At 42.0% G+C, this 25,972-nt stretch overlaps 1 protein-coding gene across 3 annotated transcripts in view; it reads right to left on the reverse strand.

Moving 5' to 3' along the window:
- Positions 1-331: 331 nt before the first annotated feature.
- The window catches only part of tbx4 (T-box transcription factor 4), a 43,859-nt gene continuing 18,218 nt past the window's right edge, over positions 332-25,972 (reverse strand). For all 3 annotated transcript variants that reach the window (XM_049576770.1, XM_049576768.1, XM_049576769.1), the window contains exons 5-9: positions 13,377-13,524; positions 3,310-3,462; positions 2,044-2,132; positions 1,609-1,844; positions 332-1,526 (exon numbers count right to left, since the gene is read on the reverse strand). In XM_049576770.1, the coding sequence (XP_049432727.1) occupies positions 871-1,526; positions 1,609-1,844; positions 2,044-2,132; positions 3,310-3,462; positions 13,377-13,524 (1,282 nt within the window). In that variant the 3' untranslated portion in view covers positions 332-870. The remainder of the gene's footprint in view (positions 1,527-1,608; positions 1,845-2,043; positions 2,133-3,309; positions 3,463-13,376; positions 13,525-25,972) is intronic.

Here is a 25,972-nt window from a genome sequence, read left to right on the forward strand (position 1 = left end):
TGAAATTGCTGAGACATGTGTTGAGTTATGAAACTGTATATTTGTGACCCAAGTTTAAGGTTTACATCTTCTCCCCGGTGGGGTTGTGGATGAGTCATACAGACAGAGGTAGAGTTAGAATGATTGACAGATGGTGTTACATATTGTTGGTTTTGGTCTTTTCATTGGATTTTATTGACAATATGAAACATACAAAATAATTCTAGCCTTATTCATTTAACATCCTCTATCTAGGTGGAGCTCTGCAGAAAATTCTAAAACCATCAGTGCTTAGTTTTCTATATAATACATATATACAGTATATATATATATATATATATATATATATATATATATATATATATATATATATATATATATGTATGTATTATATATAATGTGGGCCTACTCATATTTTAAATACCTATTCCTCTCATTCTCGTGGTGGAGGACAACAACAATAGTTGATTTTCCCTTATTCATTTATTGAAAAAGTATGCTTATTCTTATTCCAAGAACTCAGACTTTGTGTCAGATTAACACATCTTGTGCCCTTGAGCTTACGCCTCACTGACTTATCAGTGCTGCTCAAGTCTGCACTTTGCATTTTAACATTAGAAAACCACCCTATCTGATCACAGGCTTGCACATATGCTATGCATCTGCACAAGTAAAGAAGAGGTCAGCCACTGCTCACCATTTACAGTGTTGTATGTAACCGTGCTTCATTGAGAATGCATGGACGTAAATGGCTTTGGAGTGCAATTTGGCACTAATCAAAGCTATAGTTCATTATCATTGCCTGGCATGTGCAGCCCATAGTGGGGTTTTGAACCTTGATTAATTTCAGACTTGTATATTAGACAAAACTGGGTTCTCCAGATGTCCACATTAGCTGTCAGTCCAGTGAGTCCCTGCGCTACTCAGCCCCACTTGGTACTGATAGGATGGATCCCGGATGGATATATTGCCTTGTGTGGGATAGGCTGAGAAATCTCGGTGAGGCTGGAGTGGTGACTCTGGCTTCTTGTGGTACATAGTTGGATGGCCTGACCTATCTCTGGATCCTGGAGCGGCTGGAGAACAGGATGAAGAGGAGGATGAAGGAGTTATGACAGGCAGACCTCGCTGGACGGTAGCTGAGTTGTAGACTCCTAAGTCAGCCTGTGGTTGTGACCCCATGGATGATGTGGGGTGTGGTAAAACAGGTGTGACTGTGGCAGCGTTGGTGAAGTGAGCAGTGAAACGCTGGTACGGGACACCGTCCACGCTATAACGTGGGTAGGGCTGCACTGTAGCCCACATGTTGCAATTTATTGAGGAGGTGTTGGTCAGGTCATCTGGGTCCCCTGCTCTAGATCCAGACTCTGTTTCCATACCACTGTACATACAAGCTTCTCTTGAAGTTATTGCCTCAGTGCAGTATGGATGAGACCGTAAAGGCGACTCATATGAGGTAGCTGAACGAAAATAATGCTCCTCTGAGACCGCAGATGATGTTTCCAGATATGGCCGCTTACATCCAAGTTCTAGGTGTCGGGTATTATCTGCAAAGGAAAAACGTTAATAGCATAGTTTCTTTTAAATGATTCTGTAGAATGGCATACACAGCAGAGGCTAAAAACATACCTCTGTGTTTGAAGCAGTGGTACAGGAGGCTGGGATCTCTGCTCTGGGGGAAGTGGTTTGAGATAAGATCTTGGGGGTCTGAGTTAGACAAAGGAACCCCATTCTCATACTGATAAGAGGACAGGACTTGAGGGTGCCCCGTGTGAACTCCTGCTCCAAGCTTCCCTGCAAGGTGACTATGTGAGGTGATGAGCCTCTGGCGAACCATGTTCTTTGAAATCACTGGATATTCTTTCCTATACATCAGGAGCAACAACAGATGAGAAAAGGAATCAGTTTGCCATGTTTGCAGTTCCACAGTCTTTCAAGGTGGTGAAATATCTTTTTTTATATCCATTCACAAACAAAGCTCCTAAAGAGCTTATATTTAAGAGAGACTTCCAGTGTGCTACAGGTTCAGCTTTACTTTGCTGGTTCTGTTTTGTGTGAACGTACCCCTGTAGTCTTGAAATGCGCAGATCTCCTTCTTCACTACCCCGGAACCCTTTGGCAAATGGATTGTTTTCAATCTTCAGCTGGGTGATCTGGGAACATGATGTTTTATTTAAGATCACATTCTATTTGGTATAAACCAAACCATAGGAAAAGCAATTCCAGCAACACTGACGATTTTCAACCTTAGGTTCTTTGCTGTGGGGGACAGGAGCACCACCTATGCACTCTAATGCATCCTTAATAACTACATTTTTATCAACTTATTCTACACCTAGAAAAATGTACTACCCTTTAAACTAGTGGTTCTCAACCAGGGTATTTGATGGAGTTCCAGGGGTCCTCCATAAAATGGAGGAATAGTTTATTATCACTCCTTGAAGTGAACCCAATGTGAGAGCCATAACAGTGACTATTCTGATCATAGGTTTCACTTCCTCCACGGTTATCTCTTCAGCTGTAGTTGATAACATAGAATTCTGGTATTAATCATCTGACAACCAAAATATTTTCAGATGGAGGTCTCTAAAGTGAAATCATGGGCTCTGACGTGTATCAGTTAAAGGGATAGTGCACCCAAAAATGAAAATTCAGCCATTATCTACTCACCCATATGCCAAGGGAGGCTCAGGTGAGGTTTAAGCGTCTTCACAACACTTCCGGAGATCCCAGGGGAGAGGGGGTAGCAACACAACTCCACCTAATGGAGGCTTACGCCGCACCAGATTCAAACATTCAAAAACACATAATTGAAACCACAAAATATCTCCATACTGCTTCCAAACAACTTTTTATGTCGGGGTTTCAGGACACTTGGATCACTATGGACGAGCAGTATGGAGATATTTTGTGGTTTCAATCATGTGTTTTTGGACGTCTGAATCTGGGGCGCCATAATCCTCCATTAGGTGGAGTTGTGTTGCTACCCCCCTCCCTTTGGATCTCCACAAGTGATGTGAGGACTCTAAAACTTAACCTGAGCCTCCATTGGCATATGGGTGAGTAGATAATGGCTGAATTTTCATTTTTGGGTGCACTATCCCTTTAAGTTGTCCTTTACACAAAAAAGGTTGAGAACCACTGCTTCAGTCTCTCCAGTTTAGATAAACATGATTCACAGTCAGACAGAAATATAAAGAGTGTAATCCCCTTCTTTCAAAAAATTAAGCACTAACATAAACAAGTGTTACTTTATATTTGTAAAACTAGGAATATTGCATTAACTTTAAGTGAATGTAGTACACTGTATCATGTTGAGAGTGGCTGTACCTTGTGGTTTTGATAAGAAGTAACAGAGATGAAGGCTGTCTCATGAAAGACATGAGTACAGTAAGCAGTGTTTTTGGATCCAAAGACGTTGTTTTCATCGGCTTTGACTATGTGCAGTCTGGGCTGGTATTTGTGCATAGAGTTCAAAATGATCTAGGAGGGCAAAGAGAGGGAAAAAACATTTCATTTTTAACTTCTTATAGCAACGGCCTATTAACAGCCAGTATGGTGAGGTACATTTTTTTTCACCACTGGCTTATAAAAAAAAACATTAACTGTCTTAACAGGTAACTAAATTACACAGTTGAAATTCTACAGTCCTTGATGTACTGACAATAAAAAAAATCCGCTAAACAGCTATGGTATGCTCTGATAGGTTGGGACACACCAAACAAGTCCTCCAACCCATGGCACCACATACATCAGGCAGAACATTACACATGATATTGCTCTTGCACTCCAGAATCCAGCCCATTTTGCTGTTACCTTTCAGCAAAATGGGCTGTTATTCTAACTGGCCCCTTGTTTATTAGGTTAGGTTTATTTGGTTTATAAAATCACTATACAGTGGACTAGATTATATCCACTGCCAATCAACATTGAGATTACAATATGAGTTATGGACCTGGGTCATAATTAAAAAGCTCATGATAATGATGAACAACACATTTAAAAAGTCATAAAAAGTGCTTGAAAATGAACTGCACAACATCCCATGAATACTTCTATTAGTTGGAGGCCTTACTAGGTAGCAGACCTACCTAGTAAGCAAGCATACATATGTATGCCCTTGAACTAGAACAAATACATGGAATGTGGTAATCATCAATGTTGAGCTTTTCCTGATATGACATTTAAAAATGTCTGCCATGAAAAGGGCCAAATGAATAATCAATATTCAAAATGCTGCTGCCAGGGTTTTAACAAAAACTAAAAAGAGAGACCATATAACTCCTATTTTACATGACTTACACTGGCTCCCAGTATCTTTTAGAATTGATTTTAAAGTCCTTTTGGTTTTTAAGGCTCTTAATGGCCTCACCCCCTCCTATATAATAGATTGCCTATCACCTTATGTCCCTCCACGAAGCCCGAGTTCCTCTGCAGCTGCCCTTTTATCTGTTCCTAATGTCAGTACAAAAACCTTTGGGGATGATTCTTTTAGCTGGTACGCCCCAAAAATATGGAACACCCTGTCTTTAAATATTAGACTTGCTGGCTCAGTGGACAGTTTTAAACGAAGACTCAAAACACACCTTTTTAACATAGCCTATAACTGGCGGCTATCTGTTTCAAAATTCTTAATTGTGTGTTTGTATTTATGTTTTTTTTAAATTATTACTCGATTAATTACTGATTGATACATTTACTTATTCTTCCCTTTTAACCTTGGATGACTGTTGTATAATTGCATGGTTTTATTTCTTTGCGGTTTTCCTATTGGGAAAATTCAGTTTTTTTACTGTCTTGTTACACACACACACAAAGGCCCAAAATACAGACATGTACACACAGGACCTATAGACATGCATTATTGATGTCGAGAGGGCTGTTATGGAGGGGCTGCCATAGTCATGTGCTCCGAGCAGTTGGGGGTTTGACAGTGCCCAGGAGATGAACTGGCACCTCTCCAGCTACCTGTACATACTTCCATCGACTTGAAGCAGGAACCCTCTGGTCCCCAAGCCACGTCCCTTCAGACGCAGGTTATTGCCGCCCTACTTAACAGTGTAAAACAAAACAAAATATCACATCAGCTTTTTGGTAATTTGGTATTTTGGTAAATGCTACTACTTTTTACCCTCAGCATATTATCTCTGTGTATAATAGAACCATAACTCATCAATAGATATCAATAATAATGTTCATTCAGTGTTAAAACTCAAAGTTAGATGAGTGTAACATGCTGTAAAATTATGCACTTTTTGCACTTGCTGATGTCACTGTGGCACAACCCTGAGCCCTCACAGAATTTTTATGGAGGGGGAGTGGGCATCACAATCTGTGACTCTGTGAAGGGGAACATTGCCACCGGTCTATGCTTACTGCTTTTTACAACGCATGGTGGAAATTTATGGGCAGCTGAACAACTTCTATTGTGCTTGAACTATTTTGGAATTAAAACATGCAAGTAAATTCTCCCTGGGCCAGTGCACAACTCATCTGACATACCTAAACCCATGCCATAAGACCAAACTATTTGTAATGGGTGTGTTTATGCCTCTCTCTATTACTGTGTTAGCCAAGTAGTTAGCTTGATAGGGTGAATTATCTTTTTTAATATTGTTAGCTAATCTATCCCGTGCGCATAGTATACCATGCCTGTTACTATCTGTTGCTGAATTCCTCATTGGAACTGAGCTTTCCAAGTGCAAAGTTGTTAGAATTAATAAGTTCAGCGAGCATTTTACATTTTTCATCTTCATATCACTTGATCTGGAATCTAAATGTGTTGTATATTAGTATAGCAGGTAGCATGTGCTGAACATGCTTAGTGTTTAGGTAGTTTGGGTGGCTGCAGGTCAGCTTACTAGCATCAGTCCACTCTCCGCAGCCAAATGCTGTGCCCAGTGAAGCATTAGCAACAGTAGGGCAGGGTCATTACTTGTCCAGCTCTGTCAGTGCTGATAAGCATCAAGATCTACACTTCAGCTCCCCTTCCCATTTGCCAGACACTCTCCTTTGGAGCTTTCTCCTCCAGGGGGCTCTCAAAGAGAGGCAAAGGTTGAACAGGTCATAGGAAGCTAGGGTCAGGTTGAACACCAAATGGACCCGTGCTCACAGGCAGGCTGGAGACACAGATAAGCTATTGGCTGGTTCACTAGAGGCTCTCTGTTGACCTTTGTCTGCTCTGCTGTCTGGCTGCTGTTTGAGGGTGATACTGGAGACTCTTGGATTAGTGTCTGAAAGTAGTAATCAGGGAAACCTTTCTCATATCAGTAAAGAGCTAAAGAAGGTATATGCTTTCATCTTCCCTGATATAAAGACATTTAGGCATGATTATTTTTAGATATTTATTTACTATTTTCTTTGTTCAGGATGTTAATGGGCGTGCACCCCCACAGTGCACTGGTGAGGTTGGGGCTTTACAAAATGGTAGCGACCAGGTACCAAATCATAAATAGTAGGCATCCAGGAGACACAGTGCCGGGGAAAAACAAACAAACATACAAACAAAAAAACATGCAAATATAGTGAGGCAAAACAGCAAACAAAAGTGAATCTGGATTTGGCTTTCACTTCAGTTTTGCTGGTGAGGGTGTTTACAAACTAACAGACAATGCTGCATAGTATACCTTTAAAATTAGGGAAAAGATTGTGGCTACGGTTAATTAAAAGGTGATTATTGATTAAAGGTCTGTGAAGAGACAAAAGCCCCCTTTCCACCAAGCAGTACAGTAGTAGCAGTACAAATTTATACCTGTGTTTGCACTCCAAGGCGATATGGGTTGGGAACCCTGCTTAATTAAGCAGAAGGGGGAAATGCTGAGGCTCTGGAATCGTCTGTCTTCTATGCCAGAGGGTAGAATAGCTAAAGTGTAGTGAAATGAACGCTATCTTTAATGAAGCTGATCAACAACACATCTTCACAAATGGTCTGCGATGTAGTGTCAGTTTTGTGAAGCATAAGTTATTCCTTGAGTATAAAGAAAAATGGGCCAATGACATCTGGTTTAAACCAAAACTCAGAACTTACTGTCAGTTGAAAAATGTTTATTGTCCAGAACCATATGTGACTTTACCCCTGGATAGATCCAGAAGATCTCTATGTGCCCAGTTGAAATTTGGGATTCTCCTTCTGGCTATAGAAGTAGGAAGGTTTAACTCTGTACCTGAGGAAAAGAGACTCTGTACTGTGTGTGATTTAAATGTAATTGAGGATGAACTACACTTTCTGTTTCATTGTCCACTATATGATGAAGCCAGGCAGCTTTTATTTCTGAAAATGCAGAATGTGAAGCCTGAGTTGTTTTGGACTGAGGATGAGGTTAAGTCGGAATGGTTTTTCAGAGAAGTGTCATGTTCCACTGTTTGTTAAGCATTTTATTTTCTCCCTCATGTTTCATGTCTTGTCTTCCTGTTTTATTTTGTGATCACTCACCGCTGTCTCTGTTCCAGGTTCCTGTCTGCCCTGCCCCCTCCCCGTCTGTGTGCACCTGATCCCTGATTGTGTCTCCCGCACCTGTGTCTAATCACTCCCCATCAGCCCTGCATATATTCCCCCGTGTGTCTTGTCTCGTTGCCAGTTCGTCGATGCTCACTGCTCACGTTCCAGCGTTTTTCCTCAGTCATAGTCATAGTGTGTTTAATCCTTGCCTGTTTTTGACCTTGCCTTTTTGCCTCACGTCTTGGATACCTCTGCCTGGTTTGTACAGCTTCCTTGTGTATATACCGCTGCCTGAAATAAACCTTGTTTTACTGTGTGTAACCGGTCTGAGTCATGCATTTGAGCCCTGCCTTTTCTGTGCCAAAGTTCATGACAAGAAGAGGTTTTTACTATAGCTACCTTCATAAAAAGTGCCTGGAAATTAGGAAAGAATGAATTATTTGTGTGAATTCTATTTGAAATGTATAATCTGCGTTGTTTGTTTTGTTTGTACTCTGCTGATTATGTTTGCTGGCTTTGATTATGAAATTTGTGTCTTGTAAGCCCTTATAGGCTGGGCACCTTCACTGGTGTATGACACATAAATAAATAATAATAAAAAAAAAAAAATACAGTATGGTCCAGTTAATTTCGGTACACCTTCTTTTCTGTTTCCACTGTGAAATGTTGTGGATGGTTCCAATGGAACCGTTCTGTACCGTTACCATTTTTGGTCACTCTTCTGTTGGGGTACCTAGCACACAGATCTGGTACTAAAAGGTGGAGCTGTGAACACTGCAGTCCACTGACTGGTCAATAACGGATGGTCACTCTTCTCAGGGCTGAGTTGTGGCTGGTTTTGAAGCTCATGTAACCACTGTTTATACCGTGGAGAGTTTTATTAGTAGACTGTAACTATAAAATGAAAGGATGTTTTGCTGCCTCTTGCAGCAGCTGGAGTCGGAGAAAAAATAACTTCATGAGATCACAACGTGAATCAATCAACACACCTTAAATATTCCATGTCACAACTTTGACCATTACTTAAGTTTTTATATGACATACACTCGTAGTAATGGGTGGATCTTCAAGCATTTATATATAATAATTTCAGCCAGATTATGTGAACTGCATATATATTCTTATCCTCACATGGAGAAAAAAAAAGGGTTGTGTAGTGTCGGGCTACAGCAACACTAAACCCCCGAGCTTGCCTTAGAAGGACTAAATGCACAAACCCCCTTTTTTAAATATCCCATGGAGAGAGACTCTCACTGCAGCCTGTTTTATTTTGTTCTGAAAATGTCTGCCTGCACCCTCGTTCTGTGGACGATAAACGAGGTGCAGACTTTCATCTGTGTCACCGGTAATGAGGAAATACAGTGAGTGTTGGACAAAGCAGTGAGTGACAACAACCCTACCCACATTTAAGGGTACTGTTTGCAGTGGAAACGCTAAGGCCTGGGTACCATGTCTGAAGGCAACTTTTGGTTTGAAAGGTACCATACCAAAAGTGTTTGGTGGAAACAGGGCTAAATTCCAGTCTATACATCCTTCAACCAACCCAAACCTCCACACCCTTTCAGCATTGCCTCATTAAAGACATAATATTTCCTGCAATGGTAATGACTGTTCCTGCAATGGTAATGACCCACGGCAATGGGTACAAATCATAAAGGGCTGTATTGCCCAATATGGATGCCATTCTTGGGGATACTGAGCTAATTAACCATAGTACCATGTTAGGAAGGGGTTAATGATCAACATCAATTACTCTGGACTGTCGTTTGTGAAGATACCACCCTATCAGTAGTATATGAAACGAATCAGCTCCATATAAGTGGAGATTGCTCTCAACATCTCTTGGCTAACAGCAGCAAATCTATACCAGGTCATTAATATTTGTTTGCTATCAGTAAACAGAGGAAAGCTTGTATTGCTGATGCTGAGCAGGTCCATTGTTAAGACACGAAAATAGTTGGTGAGAGCTTTGTAGACACTGTACACTGTACACTGTAGAGAAGAATGACTGTTATGTATTTGAAGGAACTTGGAAATAAATGTCTATAGACCTTTAGTATTGACAATAGAACTATTTTCTACTATTTAGAAACTATTTATTCTGCAGCGAGAGAACCTAGCACTCTACAATGGGACTACACTCTGTAGACCAGAGATTTTCAAAGACTTGACAGGGTTTCAATCCCGAAACAGGAATTCAGGAATCCTTAAATTCAGGAATTCTCAATTTGGTAAAATGTACTTGTTAAGTTGTACTGCCATAAAGGGCAGTTCCTCTAAGGTAAAGTGAGAACTGTAGTTGAATTTGCTTGTTCAGTAATGCGCATAATTTGTACTGAATCAGTACGGAAGCGCATTGCATTCACTGGATAAAAAAAAATTAGACACCTTATCTCATAATTATGAGAAAAGATCTTGTAATTAGGAGATAAGGATCTCACAATTATGAGATAAGGATCTCGTAATTATGAGATCAGGAAAGGTGCCACATTAGCCACTGCTTTGCTCAGAACCACATACTGCACATCCACGAAGGGGGGTCGGAACTACTGTAACCAGCTGCCACTCGGGTGGTGCCATCTCAACTATATCCCGTATCATTATTATAATGTGTATATATATTGGAAATTACGACGGAGTATTAGGGTACGACAGAGTATTAGGGCCACATTGAAGAAAAAAAAAATCGGAGATTTCGAGAATAAAGTCATAACTGAGAAAAAGTCATAATATTAGGCTACGAGAATAAAGTCGAATTATGAGATTAAAGGGCCAGTGTGTAAAATTGTGGGGCTCACTCGCTCACCCCTCCCATCGGGTAAATGACGGTGGCCTCGTAGGGACAAAAACCCTCGCGCAGACACGAGTTTTTCAGGAGTAGGTCTATCTAGCAACGAGGTAAATGTTTATTTAGAAATCTAAACCATGTTACGATATTGTAATGAATCCCTCTCGAGCAGGAGACCGGAGTAGCACTCAGGAAAAAGGCCAGTTTATTTGAGCACTCCAAAAACTCCGGTAACACTCCAGGGGGTAAAAGACTCCATCCCAAACTCTGACTCTTCTGGCAAAACACACACACTTCATACACACATACTCCCCTCTCTGCTCCACCAATCTCCAGCCTGCACACTGACTGACAGCGTAGCCTGTAAACAGAGCTCAGCTGTTTATTTAGCCTAGCAATATCTCCAGACTATAGTAGCTGCAATGGACGACTTTGAACGCGAGTTTCTTGCAGCGAACACAGACCCAGAGCCATACCTGTTTGAGCCGGAGTACACTGAGTGGGCGAGAAGAGAGGCTGAATCCTTCGCTCCCATTTGGCGGCACAGAATGGGATTCGGTGCTGCCATCATTGGGGAGATATATCATCAGGAGGAAAAGCGCCGCAGAGAGTGCATCACAAGGAGTGAAGTTGTGTCTTCTTTTCCTTGCAGATGATGGTTTGGGTTCATTCTCTCCTGTTGCGTGGTAAGTGTGGTCCATTCGCAAACTTTATAACTAAAAAAACTTTTCAATACTCTCCATCGACGAACTACTACTAACACTCTCTGCTGTTTCCTCCTCCTTCTTGCGACCTCTCTAAAGCAAGGCTCTTGCTATATATATATATATATATATATATATATATATATATATATATAAAAGCATGATTATAAGGCTACGAAAACCAAACAAATTTTATTTTATAGCGATTATACACTTATATAAACATATTAATGGGTAGAATATTCAGATTCAGATTCAGATTTGACAATAAACCTTGCCAAATATTACACACTGGCCCTTTAAAGTCGTTATTTAATGAGATTGAAATCATAATATTACGAGAATAAAGTTGTAGTTTTTTAAGGAAATAACCAACAACAGTTAGAATGTCAGATTGTCTTTCATGCCGTTGTAAGTAGCCTACTTAATTAGGTTCAGGAACCGGCACCGTGCCGGTGTTCTGATGATTTGGTTCTGTGTCAGTCGAAATGCACTGTTTGTGACTCTGGCCCAGCTCTGCCACTGATTGGCTAGTCTGACATTCTTTATAATACATAAAGAACGTTAGTGAAACACATAGGCCTAACAGAAACATGCGTTCGTTTGGGGACAAATTAGTGGTCACGTTACTCGTTCCACAGGCGAAGGACCCCGTGCCACAGCTCTGAGCGCACACAGGGTCTTCATAAAACACAGATTCAAGATTCAATATGCACACATGTTTCCCTGCAGAATGAAATTCGTTCTTTTCTGTCACCAATTAATGCCAAACAATATAAATCTGAAGTATAAAATAGATCAAAATATATACGGTGCGCACTGTTGTCCTTGCTTAGTGTAATATAGTCAAGATGGCACCACCTGAGTGGCAGCTGGTTACAGTAGTTCCAACCCCCCTTCGTGTATGTACAGTATGTGGTTCTGAGTGAAGCAGTGGCTAATGTGGCACCTTTCCTGATCTCATAATTACGAGATCCTTATCTCGTAATTATGAAATCTTTTTTCATAATTACGAGATAAGGATCTCGTAATTACGAGATAAGGTGTCTAATTTTTTTTTTTATCCAGTGAATGCAATGTGCTTCCATAGAATCAGAGTTCTTTCACTCCACGGTATGAGGCCCTGCCCTACTACACACCTCCTGGTCTAGGCATCATTTGGGCTCTGCCTGGCCTCAGACTCACTCTGTCCTCATAACTTGCCCTTATCACTGGCCAGGCACTCAACTCAATCTGACAGCAGGCCTCGCCACTGATCTGAGAGGTTATGAACCTAATGAGTCCCCCCATTGATGGAATGGCTTCAGACAAGCTATCCCGGAGTCCCCCTGGGGAGCACTGCCACAGTCACACTCTTCACCTCCCTCTGCAGACTCTGCCTCCTGAGTTTCTTTTAACCCTCCTTTCAGAAATCTGCTTGTGAAAAACACCTTCAGCTTTGTCTGTTTGCTCATGTATCAACAAAATTTTTCACATCAGCTGCATGTTTCACAAATAGCTTCTTCTCACTCTGATGTTTCTGACACTGGGTGGGATTTTTGGCTGAACAGAGTTCCCTCTAGTCATAAAATTTCAACAACATATTGAAGTGTTGGAGGAGGTGTATTCCATACAGACAAAGTCTAAATGAATAAAGTGCCCTGGGGGCACAAAAGCTTTTAGAAATAAATAAGTGTTTCACCTGTGGTTTATCTTTATGCCTGTAGTTCTACATCTAAAGGGATTACATCTAGAACCCCTTTATTAAATCATATATTGATTAGTAGGCTATTTTTCTAATTGTATAGTGCAGGGCAGATGAACACTTCACTCATCATTTGCCCACTTGAAAAGACCATCAGGAATGGCATTAATTTGCTCTGATCCTTTTCTTGTTTTTAGCCATGCTTGCACTGTGGATGGCAATGTTGGTCTTCTGTTTGTTCCACCATCTTGGGCTGGACTGAAATATCTCAGCTATTGGATGGATTGCCATGAAACTTGATACAGATACTCATCGTGGTAAAAGTGTTTGGTACAGACAATGTGTCCCACAGGATAAATATTTATGACCTTGGTGATCTCCTGAATTTCATTTTAGCATCACCATGAGGTGGACATTTTAGTGGTTTCAAAGGGAAACTATTGGATAGATTACAATTCAATTCAGGTTTCATCATCAACTTGTCCAATACTTTGATTCATCTCTATAACAGTTTGGCTTTCTTTACATTGAACCAGTAGCATACCATCAACCTCTTGTTAAAGTCGTAGGTTTTCTTCTAGTGGTTTTGTCCACGATTCATGTGATGTAAACCACAGATTTCTAAATGACACCATTGAAAATCTGAGTTAAGAAGTGTTGCCATGTGCTGGGATCTTAGCAATGACACTGGTAAGTTAAATGTCAAAAATCCACGACAGTTTCTAAATACACTAACCTTTCCTTGAGTTATAGAAAGCACTAATATTCTCTGCAGGTACTCACATGCCCAAAAGGATCCAGGTGATTGTTTGTTAGCTTGAGCTTCTGAAATGACACCAATTGCCTCATCCAATGAGCTCCTGTAGCAGGGGAATCAGGGTGCACATAGAGTCTGCCTGGCATTGCTGGCTCAGCCTTGCCAGCCACCATCCTAAAAACAGATTGAGAGATATGCATAAGTAAACCGTGATAATTGGGGGGCTTACTAAAAATGTCTGTTCCTGTCACCACATGAACCAAGCCTCCATTACCATAATGGAGGACTGGAAGGAGGTGGTCTCTGCTAAAATGTAATTACTAATTATGCTTCTCCAAGGTGTTCCTGAGAAACACCAGGACACACCAAACTGTAGGCCATACTACAAGATCAAAAACAAATGGCTGTAAAATGACCTCTTTCTGGGGGAGATTTTGTGGTCTTTTCACTTTTCCTGGCAAAAACCTTCTGTCCATCTATGATCAAGTTCTAATTTTATACTGGTGGACCGATAACTGCAATGGCATAACCTCCAGGATATAATGACAGGAAATAACCTCACTGGAGAAATACTGAGTTCAGCCAGCGATGACCTGACACTTTGAGATCCCAACTATTTGTTGGGATCTCTGGTATCCACAGATGATTCATTAATTTCTGTGAGGTAAGATGGACCTTTATTATGGAATGGAAACTTCCCTCCATCCTATGCGTGAAAACCCTGCTAAACAAAAACATAGCGCCTGATGTACTTGCTCTTCTTTTCTGGAATCTCCACAAAGGAGGGTACTGCTGCAGAAGGACCAGCCTGCCCATCTTCAGCTTTTACTCACCACCCTGCTGTATTAGGTAACAAAGCAATATCTCTCTCCACCATGGCTCTCTGATCATCACATATAACCCGCTCAAAGTAGACACTGAACTCTTCTAATGCCTGGTTCACACTACATGACATTTCTGTCCATTCTGACAGTCACTATGTCAGATTACGTGATTGTGGAGTCATAAAATCATGCCGTGACTTGGCCGACAGACATGACAGACAACACAATTTTTTGTCCTATTTTTATTATTGTTACTCTTATTTCAGTCACTGTGGCTGTTCATGTGCCAGCTGAAATGTTGTTGTAGTAACGTAAAAAGTACCACCAGATGGCAGGAGCTACATGCAAACATGCAAGTCACTAGCCCTTTTTAGATAAGAATTATGCAAATTTGCAGGAAAGTCCAATCAGTCTTTTTTCAGCATTGGCAGTATAAAAACAAAATCAGGGAGTGCGGCAAAATGCCGCCTACCTACTTTTGTTTATACAGAATACGCCTTTTTCGGGGCAATGGGGGGCGTGAGCAAGTAACAAAATGTGTGGCTCAGCGTGTGACATAAACAGTGACGTGGAAGGGAAGCCGCGGTTAGTCAGGCGGTGATTCTCTCATAAGTCAGCCTGTTCTTTACCATCCCTATCATCTGACGGTTAATGGCCTCTTCGTTTGCGAGGGCAAGGAGGGCACGCAATGCCTTGTCTCCCCAGTTGCTCATCTCTACAGTGTCTTTCAGGTTTGTGTTTCCCTCTTGCTACTAGCTGCTCGCTAATTCCTGCTATCAGCTGTTTCCTGTTTATCCACCGCCAGTGGCTCACACGTGCAGCATCATCAACAGCTCCTCCCACAAGTCATTAACAGCCCCTCCTGTTACGGAAGGCCGTCTCAGTCTGTTTAAACTAAAAGGGTTCCGCCAATATGACTACCCTACGAGGTGTAAAATTGGGCGCCTCGGATCAACGCGCCATTCCGCCTCTGTGTGTCTAAACGCTCGCAGCTGGCCGGCAAAATGGCCCAACATTCGTGGAAAATCTCGCAGTGTAAAAGGGGCTACTGAATCCTCCACAAGTTCCTGCAGATGTTTCACAATAAAAGCCTTTTTAGAAAATTAAGGGATTCTCTCCACCAAAGTTATAATGGGCTTTTAACTTTATACAGATACAGGAGGGTGTTGAGTTTGAAATGACGGTGCAATACATTAACTTTATCAAGGTAAACGGGAGCACATAAAAAGTAAAAATATAAAAATACAGATAAATAATAATAATGGCCCATTTATAATGTAGTCTTATTCAAATGAAGCTGGTAGCCTCTGCACTTGTGGTAAGTAAAAGCCCCGCCACTATATTTTAATTTTTCGTACTTTATGTCCGTCTCCATTATGAAAAAGTAACATTGTTTGGTAACTTGATGCTGATGGCAGTACTCAGCGGGTTAATAAAGTGCCTTTGCTGTTTCACCCCATCATTTTTCCCTTTTTACTCTCTAGTGATAACATCCCTGGAGGAAATATCTAAAAGGCTGAGGTGTTGTTGCGGTACAGTTGTCCACGGCAGCATATCGCTCTATGTTCCTATTGGTCAAAATGACGGCTGTGAAAGGAGCAGTCATGAATGACAAAAAGAAACGATTGGATTGTTTGTTGCTGCGTCGGGCTATATTCGGGCTGATATCGTGTAGTGTAATCCAGGCATTAGGGTAGAGGAGACTAGACAAGTTAGCGCCAGCAGCTACAACAATGCCCGCAGGCTAACATCACAAGCAACTACTCAGATAGCACACATACATCTGGCTGACGTTGGCCTAAGGGTGACACATCGGCCCTTAATTTATAATGTCTAACAAGCGTGGGCGGATATCTTTAAATGTAATACTCTTTTGTCCCAGCTCATCAAACGTCTCTGTTACACTGGCCACGGAAGGCGCAATTTCATCTCCACGGTCTTTGTTTGGAACTGAGCTCGCAGGTCGCAGCATCTCATCGCAGTTAGTTTCAGGTAAACTAATCGGAATAAATTGGCAGAAAATGGCTATGTTGTTTATTCTGTGTCCGTTAAAAGAGGTTCCTGGTGAGTGGCGAGGCACAACTGGGTGTATATAGCACAGGTCCCCACCAGCTAACGTTATCTTTCATTAGCTGTTAGCTAGTTTAGCTCATGTTAGCTAACAGGCTACATCTGTGGTGTTTTCATTTTATTTTCCCAAGTTGATGCTATCTGCTTATCTGGTTATCGTGAGCACTCGTTTTGGGTTAAAGTGGAAGTGCCCGGAGCTCCCACCCATGGTCCCGGGCAGGGCTCAAGACTTGGGATCCACTCACCTATGGTCCCACCCAGCCTGACCACCGCAGCCGGATGCTCAAGTGTGGGTGAGAGGAGTGGAGAGGACCGTGGAGGTCAGGCCGGGCGGGCCGACACTGTGTATCCCAGAACGGGTGCTCAAGTGTAGGTCAGAGGAGCGGAGAGGACCGCGGAGGTCAAATAGTGAAGTTTAAGGATGCATTCGGTATGTTGTCAATGTGATTTTATGGGCAATTTATCAGTCGAGGTCTCCTCCTCTGCAAAGCAAACTGACCCGGTGGCTACAAGTAAACCACTGTTTTTCCGAGATGAAGGACTGATTGGTGAGCTGCTGTTAACAGTTAATGAAGTTATTGGATCCCATTATTTAACTGTTTCAACACTAAATTAAGCAGAGTGACAGACCCAAAGCCTTCAATCTGGCTAAAAGACAGCTGAAATACTAAAAAAAAAAAAAAAAATACAGGAGTGAAGTTGGGATTTGTGTCTTGAAGTTATATGCTTATCGTCTTTTCTGTCTCTTGCAGGCTGCCAGAAGAAGTGGACTCGCCATCAGATATTGTTTGTGGAAATGTAGCTATTGTAGCTATTTTTGAATGTTAGCAGTGATTCCTCACATTGGATGGTGAAATATTTGTAGTTTGAAAGGTCCGACATAAATGAATGAAGGTTGTAGTTAACGGCACATATGAATATTAATATAGAAGGAGTGCCCACTGAGCGCAGCTTCTTTTATTGATCATTTGAACATCGTGTGGTGGTCATTTTCGATTAAAGGCCGACGTCTCAGCGACGTATCGGCAATGAGCAAACGCTCTCCCTGCTACGTCTTAATGATCTAAACTTGATACATCGGGCCGATGCCGGCCAGATGTATGTTTGCTATCTGGGTAGGAGCAACAAGGATAGGTTAGCGTCCAGCTGCTAACTCTGTAAGGACAAAGAGCAACCAGTTTCCTCCTCCTACCTGTGCCACTGGAATACAGCACAGCAAAGACTGCACTGTAACCATAGTTCAGACTAACAAGTAGCACAACAAAGCAACTCTATTCATGACCTGACTGGTAAGGTAACTGGACCTAGTTAATATTAGCACAGTAACACAGGCTAAGCAAAACTGCTTAACTTTTTTCAATATATATATATTGATATGATGTTACTCGGTTGGTTTTATTGTTGTGATTTCTTTGTAGTCAAGTTACTGGGTAGTACTGGGTTTTGCTACTGCTAAGTTGATGTTAGTAAGCTAATGCAGGGTCTTGCAAACTAATCAAATTAATCATCCTCCTACACAGACCACATATGTAACACATCAGAAAGATTCCCTCCCCACCCTTCTCAGTGACCATCTTTGATTTGGTCATGTTCTGTGTAGTTTTCCCTGGTCAACCATTTTTAACTGTAGGCCATGCGGCCTTTGACTCAGGTAGCCATTGGTCTTTGTTTGTTCACACTAACACACACACACACACACCCTTTCTCAACCACAGTCTTTTTTCGATTTTGTGCCCAATCTCTGACTATGAGTTCAATTCAGCAGAAACACTCCTCAGCTAGTGCTAAGGCTAAGAATGGCACCAATGCTAGCAAAACTCCAGACCATGCTAGCAGCACCAACTCATCAACCACTATGGAAGCAATCCAGTGCTTAAGGGAAGACCTGCTGAAAAAGATCGATAAAAATGCCAAGATTCAATCACTGGAGCTGAAGCGAGAAATCACCCAGCTAAGAGAGGAGCTCAGAGGTACCATTGACCAAGTTAGCAGTTGGACCACGGCACTGGAGCAGATGATGGAAAGCCTGCACACAGCATGTAACAGCCACTCAGACACAACCTGATCTCACAGAAATACGTGAAATGACCACGACCTCTTAACCGCATTCCGTGGTGGCAGCACGAAATGGGTTGAAATTACATGCTGGTACCACGGAAACAATGCCAATGTAAAGTCAGTTAGGATCCATTGTCGTGGTGTCCACACGGATTCCCTGATTCAACAATGTCCTGTATACACACAAAAACACGAAAGTGTTCTTGATATTAAAACAGCAAATATATTCCTGTGTTAATAATAATAATAATAATGATAATAATAATAACATGATAGTTCGGCTGTACTAGATATTTGATATAGGTCTATTCAAATATTCAGTCCCAAAAACGCCATTTCTACAGTACTAGCTAAATTATCTGAAATTAACCATCATCCTCACTTTTTCTTAACATAGTTCATCTAGGTGCAGTTGTCATTACTAGTTCTGCTTTACTAGACATTTGATATATTCAGTAGATGTATCTTTTTACGACTCATTTTACAACAAGCCGCAAAAAACCTACCGTCCCCAAAACGCCGTTTCTAGAGTACTATCTAAAATATCTAAAATTAGCCAACATCCTTGCTTCTTTTCTTAACGTAGGTTCATCCTGGTGCAGTGTCATTACTAGTTCAGCTTTACTAGATATTAGATATATTCAGTAGATCTATCTTTTTATGACCCTATTTTACAAGCTGCAAACAAACCTACCGTCCTAAAAACACCGTTTCTAGCATATTAGAAAAATTAGCCAACATCTTTACTTTTTTTTTTAACATAGTTCATCTAAGTGCATTGCAATAACTAGTTCGGCTTTACTAGATATTAGATATATTCGGTAGATATATCTTTTTACAACCCTATTTAGAACCCTGGAAATTCCTAGATTTGGAAGTTGTAAATACTGAATTGAGAGTACACTGTGGACTTTAAGGGGACGGTAAACACACTTGTGTAATCAGATTTTAAATATCTAATTTCTAAATGGGTGAATATTAATTTTATCCATATTTTACCCATATCTGACAGCACCCCCAGTTGTTGACTACACTCACATGATAGTTGAGGTCAAGAGCTCTCTATAACAGTTGGTCCCATGTCTGTACCCCCTTTTCTTGCTGAGTTATAAGCCTACAAACATGCACTGAGGACAAGGTTCAAAGGTGAATGGCTGAAAGCAGGAGCCATGTAGAATCTTCATACGGACATATGTTACTCTCCGGGTTAAGACCTTTCCAATGGTGCATTTGGTTTAGCTCTACGACAAAGTTTAGATTTTTTCATTTTTTGGACACAAGCCATGCCAGGTGTAGTTTCAGAGAGCACTTTGAAGGCCCAGTGTATAAAATGATTTTTATTTGTTTCTTTGCTTGTTTTTTTTCTTTTTTACTGTAGATAGTTACTAAAACGAGTCATCCTCAGATAATACAATACTACTAAAAAGTAAAACCAATAAGGGAGGTATTTTGCATAAACTATCCTTGTACATGGATGATTTGCTCCTGTACTGTTCATCGCCTCTCACTTCAGTCTCTGTTGCTCTGGATATAATATATTCATTTCGCAAGATATCTGGCTATAAAATTAACTTAACGAAAAGTATACTTGTCCCAATTAATGCAAGTGCATCAAGGTTCTCTTTCATGCAACTTCCTTTCAAGGTGGCGACTCACTCTGTTGTTGAAGATGGCGCCAGTGTGTGAGGCGTTCCGTCAGCCGCTCTGAATGCTGTTTGTGTTTATATTGTTTGTAACACTTGTTGTACATAATGTCAACTGTCTGCTGGTGTATGATCGCCAAACGTTGCTAGATCTGAGAATCTCTGCTAAAGATCTAGTCAACTTAGATCATTATGGACAGCAAACGCTGCCTCCTTTTTTGTCGGACATCCCGGCATACCTCTGCCGCACGCCAGCGCCACTCCCTCGGCAAAAATGCCACCGCTGCCGTGGTAAGCGTGGCGGCTGTCTGGTGAGGCTGAGGGCTGGGTTGGTGCGTCCTGACCGTGGTGGATGTGGAGCGGTGCCTCGTCTTTGTGTCTCTCAATGTTGGCTGGACCCTGTCGCTGTCTGCTTGGTACCGGTGGCCGGCTCGGATGATCTGCCCCGCGGTCCCTGCCCTCCTTGTCCCTGCTGGCGCGGAGTGGATCCGGGGAACCTGCGGCCTCTTCGCCCAGACCCGCCAGCTCCTGCCAGGTTTGGCCTGGTTAACGCAAGATCGCTTGCGAATAAAACTTTCATCTGAAGGATTTCTTCACATTTCGTGAACTGGATTTCCTCTTTGTCACTGAGACTTGGCTGAGTGTTGGTGAGTCCAGTGCCCTCACAGAACTTTTACCTGCCGAGTGTTGCTATTTTAATTCTCCACGGACATCTGGTCGAGGAGGAGGAATTACAAAAGCGATTTTAAATGTAAACAGATATTGCTGTCATCGGCTCTTGCCAGCTTTGAATTAAGTTTGTTTGAGCTGGGAAGTTCTCACACAGTGCTGAGTGCTGTGGTTTATCGACCTCTCAAATACAACAGAGACTTTTTAACTGACTTTTCTGTGTTCTTGGCTGATATGTCTGTACTTTCTGAAGCAGCGGTGTGCTGTAACTCAGTTAAACCTCGCGCTGCTGCTCACAGATGTCGGGTTATTAACCCTTTCACTGCTGCTCGCTTCTCAGCCGCCTTCAGTCAGAACTGTGTCACTCCCATTCCTGTGTGTGATGATACAGAGGCTCTTAGCTTTCAGTTTCTTAACACTTGTCAAACTGCCATTGACTCTGCTGCCCCATTAAAGAGCAGGCAGCATTAAGTTAAATCAGAGCCTTGGTTGAATGATACAACCCGCACTGCCAGACAGGAGTGTCATAGAGCTGAGCGCAAATGGAAAAAGGATAAACTGGAAGTGTCTTTTCAAATGTTGAGGGATTGTTGGCGTCGTTACCAGTCCTCTGTGAAAGAGGCTAAAAGAAAAATTTCTCTGATATTATTGTCTTAAACTGCCACAAACCTCATGTGTTGTTTAACGTGATCAACTCTGCTCTGAATGCACCACAGACTGTGGGAATTGACAGTCTGCCCTCCCCTTCTGTGTGTGAAAACTTTCTGCAATTCTTCACTGCTAAAGTCATTTCTACCAGAGCACTTATTTCACTTCCTGCTTATGACCCCTCAGTGTTTGTCCCCTGTTCTACTGTTTTTGACTCAATTGAGCCTGTGACCCTGCCTTTTGTGCAGGAGACTGTGGGGCATTTAAAGCCATCAGGCTCGCCCAATGACCCTGTTCCTCCTCAACTTTTTAAGGAGGTTTTCCCCACTGTTGGGCCATATTTACACAGCATCATTAACAGCAGTCTGTCCTCAGGAGTTGTTCCTGTAAATTTTAAACATGCAGTTGTGCAGCCACTAATTAAAAAACCTGGACTGGATCCTGCTGCTATGGCTAATTTTAGGCCCATTTCTAAATTGTCCTTCCTTTCTAAAATCTTAGAGAAGATTGTATACTCTCAGCTCATGGACTTTTTAAATGAACAAAATGTTCTTGAAATTTTCCAACCTGGTTTTAAAACATTGCACAGCACAAAATCAGCGCTTTTAAGAGTTTTTAACGACATCTTTTTAGCTACTGACTCTGGTCGCTGTGTAATCCTTGTGCTCCTAGACTTAACTGCTGCATTTGACACGGTGGACCATGACATCCTGATTGCTCGTTTGGAGCAGTGGGTGGGCATTAGGGGCTCGGCACTGGAATGGTTCAGGTCCTACCTGTCTCATCGGGCATTCTGTGTCAGCCTTGGTGACTCTGTGTCCTCCACTGCTTCTCTCTCATGTGGGGTCCCACAGGGTTCAGTGCTGGGCCCTCTTTTATTTTCTTTGTATCTTCTCCCACTTGGTTCTATTCTCAGGAAGCACAGCATTCTATTCCACTGTTATGCTGATGACAGCCAGATCTATGTCCCCCTTAAAAAGGCTGATTCATTCTCCCTTAAGCCACTGTTAAATTGTTTAGATGAGGTCAAGGCCTGGATGGCTCTAAACTTTTAAAATTTTAATTAAAAGAAGACTGAAGTGATGGTCTTTGGTCGCACCTCTGTGACCCCCCCCCCCAGTCGATCTGGGTTCCTTGGCACAGTACGCCAAACCTATTGTTAATGATCTGGGGGTAGAAGTGGATGCGGATCTCAAGTTTGACAGCCAAATTAAAGCTGTGGTGAAAACAAGCTTCCTCCAGTTAAGGCAGCTGGCAAAAGTAAAACCAAGTAAAAGTAAAATCCAGAGACAGCACTTTGAAACAGTAATTCATGCCTTTGTGACCACTCAGCTAGATTACTGCAATGCACTTTATATGGGGGTCAGTGGGTCCTCCATTGCACGTTTTCAACTGGTACAGAATGCAGCCGCACGTCTTTTAACTGGCACAAGAAAGTTTGAGCATATTTCACTGATTTTAGCTTCACTCCACTGGCTACCCGTTCATTTTAGAATTTAATTTTAATTTTTTTAAAATTTTAAAATTCTTTTATTTGCTTTTAAATCTCTAAATGGTCTTGCCCTAGCGTACCTCTCTGAGCTTCTGCACCCCTACACACCCACCGATCTCTCAGGTCATCTGACCAGCTGCTCCTGAGGGTTCCCAAAACTAGGCTGAAGCTCAGAGGGGACCGAGCGTTTTCAGTTGCAGCTCCAAAACTGTGGAATGAACTGCCACTGCACATTAGACAGGCCTCCTCACTGTCTAATTTTAAAACTCTTCTTAAAACGCACTTCTTTTCTTTGGCTTGTAACACAACGTAGGTTGTTGATTTTATGTAGTATTTTGTCTTTTTATTATGTTTTATTGTGTTTAGTTTACTGTACAGCACTTTGGAAACTTTTGTGTTTATTTAAATTGTGCTTTATAAATAAAATGGATTGGACTGTTTTACCTATCTCGGGGTGTGCGTGACCAGAGAATATGCAGACTTATATCAGAAGAATTTCAAACATGCTCTAGAAAAAGCTAAAGAGGATCTTAAGTGCTGGGAATATCTCCCCATTTCATTAGCAGGTAAATTAATTCACTTAAGATGGTTATTTTACCCAGACTATTATAACACAATCCCTACTTTTATACCTAAGGTATTCTTTAAGGAGCTAGATAAGCACATTAGCACATTTATCTGGAGCAAGAAAATCCTGCATATTCATAGGTCATTTCAGCAGCACGTGTACTAACAGGAACTAAGAAACGAGATCACATTTCTCCTGTTTTAGCTTCTCTGCACTGGCTCCCTGTAAAATCCAGAACTGAATTTAAAATCCTACTGTTAACTTATAAAGCTCTAAATGGTCAAGCTCCGTCATATCTTAGAGAGCTCATAGTGCCATATTATCCCACCAGAACACTGCGCTCTGAGAACGCAGGGTTACTCGTGGTCCCTAAAGTCTCCAAAAGTAGATCAGGAGCCAGAGCCTTCAGCTATCAGGCTCCTCTCCTGTGGAATCATCTTCCTGTTACGGTCCGGGAGGCAGACACCGTCTCCACATTTAAGGCTAGACTTAAGACTTTCCTCTTTGATAAAGCTTATAGTTAGGGCTGGCTCAGGCTTGCCCTGTACCAGCCTGACTTAGGCCTAGTCTGCCGGAGGACCCCCTATAATACACCGGGCCCCTTCTTACCTTCTTTCCTTCTCTCTCTCTCTCTCTCTCTCTCTCTCTCTCTCTCTCTCTCTCTCTCTCTCTCGTATCCTATTATCTTTTTATTATCCTATGTCACTAACTCAGCTTCTTCTCCAGAGCCTTTGTGCTCCACTGTCTCTCAGATTGGTGCCACAAGGAACAACATGCATGTGGGTTAGTGGACTCTGCTTCACTTGCTGTTCTCCTATGCCACTTAGTAGAAAACACCACCCCAATAACCCCATCATCAGTAGCTCCCTTCTTATATGGAAGCAAGTTAGAGTTCATTTTGGCTATAAGCACAAAATCCCATGCATCCCTATAATATGCAATCCCCATTTTAAACGTGCTCTTCTGGATTCTGCATTCCACCTCTGGTTTCAGAAGGGAGTGAAAAACATTACTGACCTCTTTCATGAAGGGGTATTTACATGATTTGATATAAGCCATCTTTGGTGTGGTCCCAGAAGAGGTACCTCTCCCGAACTGTCAGGCACAAGCTGTGGCCTTCACCTTATTCCTAGCCCGCAGACTCATCCTCCTTAAGTGGAAAGATAAACTTCCCATTTCTCACGGTCACTGGGTAAAGGATGTCATGACACACCTTAAGCTAAAGGAACTCAGGTGCCACCTCAGAGGATTATCCAAGAAGCACCACAGGGTATGGCAGCCCTTCTTAGACTATTTTCATAACTCCTGTCCCTCAGCTAGTCTCATGAATTAAGCCTTTACTTATGTATTTTCTATGTATTATTACTCTGTGTGTTTGTTTTTTGTTGTTGCTACTTGTTTTGCTGCTTGTTTTGTTTTGTTTTGTTTAACTGTATGTGTAAGTGTAAAGTGGTCGCATCCACAGTTATGGTGGGTGTAGCCTTTAATCATTTCTGCCATCCAGTTCTGAATCTGTTCACCAAGTTCAAATAAACACAAGAAGTTTGTGCTCTAGAAAAAGGATCAACACTCAGTGAAAAACCTAAGCCCTATGATAAGCTAATATGGCAAGGCGTAACTATACAAACCAATGAGCAGTGATAACTAGCATGTCTTTGGGGTCATCGGGTGGGAACCTCCTTTCACCAGTGTTTCGTCTAGTTGGTCCCACGACACCTCCAGGAGGCTAGACAGTGATCTCTAGCGTCCCAGAGACATTCCCCTAATGCCAGGTCTCACTGCTCCCCTCCCTGCACCAACCCAATAACCTCCTTTACCTTACTTACGCATGGCTTTCTCAGCCCAAACAGCACTGCCACCTTCAACCAAACCCAGGCTCCGTACATGCGAGCTCTAGGTAGAAGCAGGGCTGATACTACCTTTCCTAGCACATTCACCACACTCTACTTCACACACTACATAGCATAACTACAATATAAGCTAAAGTTAAGGGAGCTAAATGAACTTACAGAATCAGCAAGCACACTCAACTTGCCGCATGGCCTCAAACAAAATGGATTCAGATAGGCCACTCCCACACTTAAATAACCTTCCTCTTCCTGGATTTCCTCCTGAGAGGAAGTGGATCTCTCCACCTGATCTCAAGGAGTTATGTGCCCTGTTTAGTAGTTCTCCCTGCTGGCCCCCAACTGACATTACTTTTTCTCTTATAGATAAACTGGCTACATTTAATTGCTTCATCTGACATTTCCCTCACTGTCTTCCTCAAACTCTGTCCCTGCACTCCGAGTTCCCCCAGGAGCGAGACAGCTGATCTTGCTATGAATCCTGTACACCCCACTTCCACTGGACAAATCCTAGTCTTCCATCCTCGCTGCTCAGCTTCTGCTCCTAAGTCTGCATATCTAAGCTTTTTTCTTTCATAGGCTTCTTCCACTGAGTCTTCCCAAGGAACTGTCAGCTCAATGAAAAAAACTATCCGTTGACTCACTGACCACAACACTAAGTCAGGCCTCTGCCTGGTACAAACTATTTCCTGGGGAACAACAAGCTTTCCCCCTAAATCTACTTGCATTTCCCAATCACAAGCACCTTCTAGGCGGCCACACCCTTGCCTCTTCACTAACTTATCTCTTCTGTGTTTCTCTCC

The sequence above is a fragment of the Epinephelus fuscoguttatus genome, linkage group LG5 (assembly GCF_011397635.1).
Source record: "Epinephelus fuscoguttatus linkage group LG5, E.fuscoguttatus.final_Chr_v1".
NCBI lineage: Eukaryota > Metazoa > Chordata > Actinopteri > Perciformes > Serranidae > Epinephelus > Epinephelus fuscoguttatus.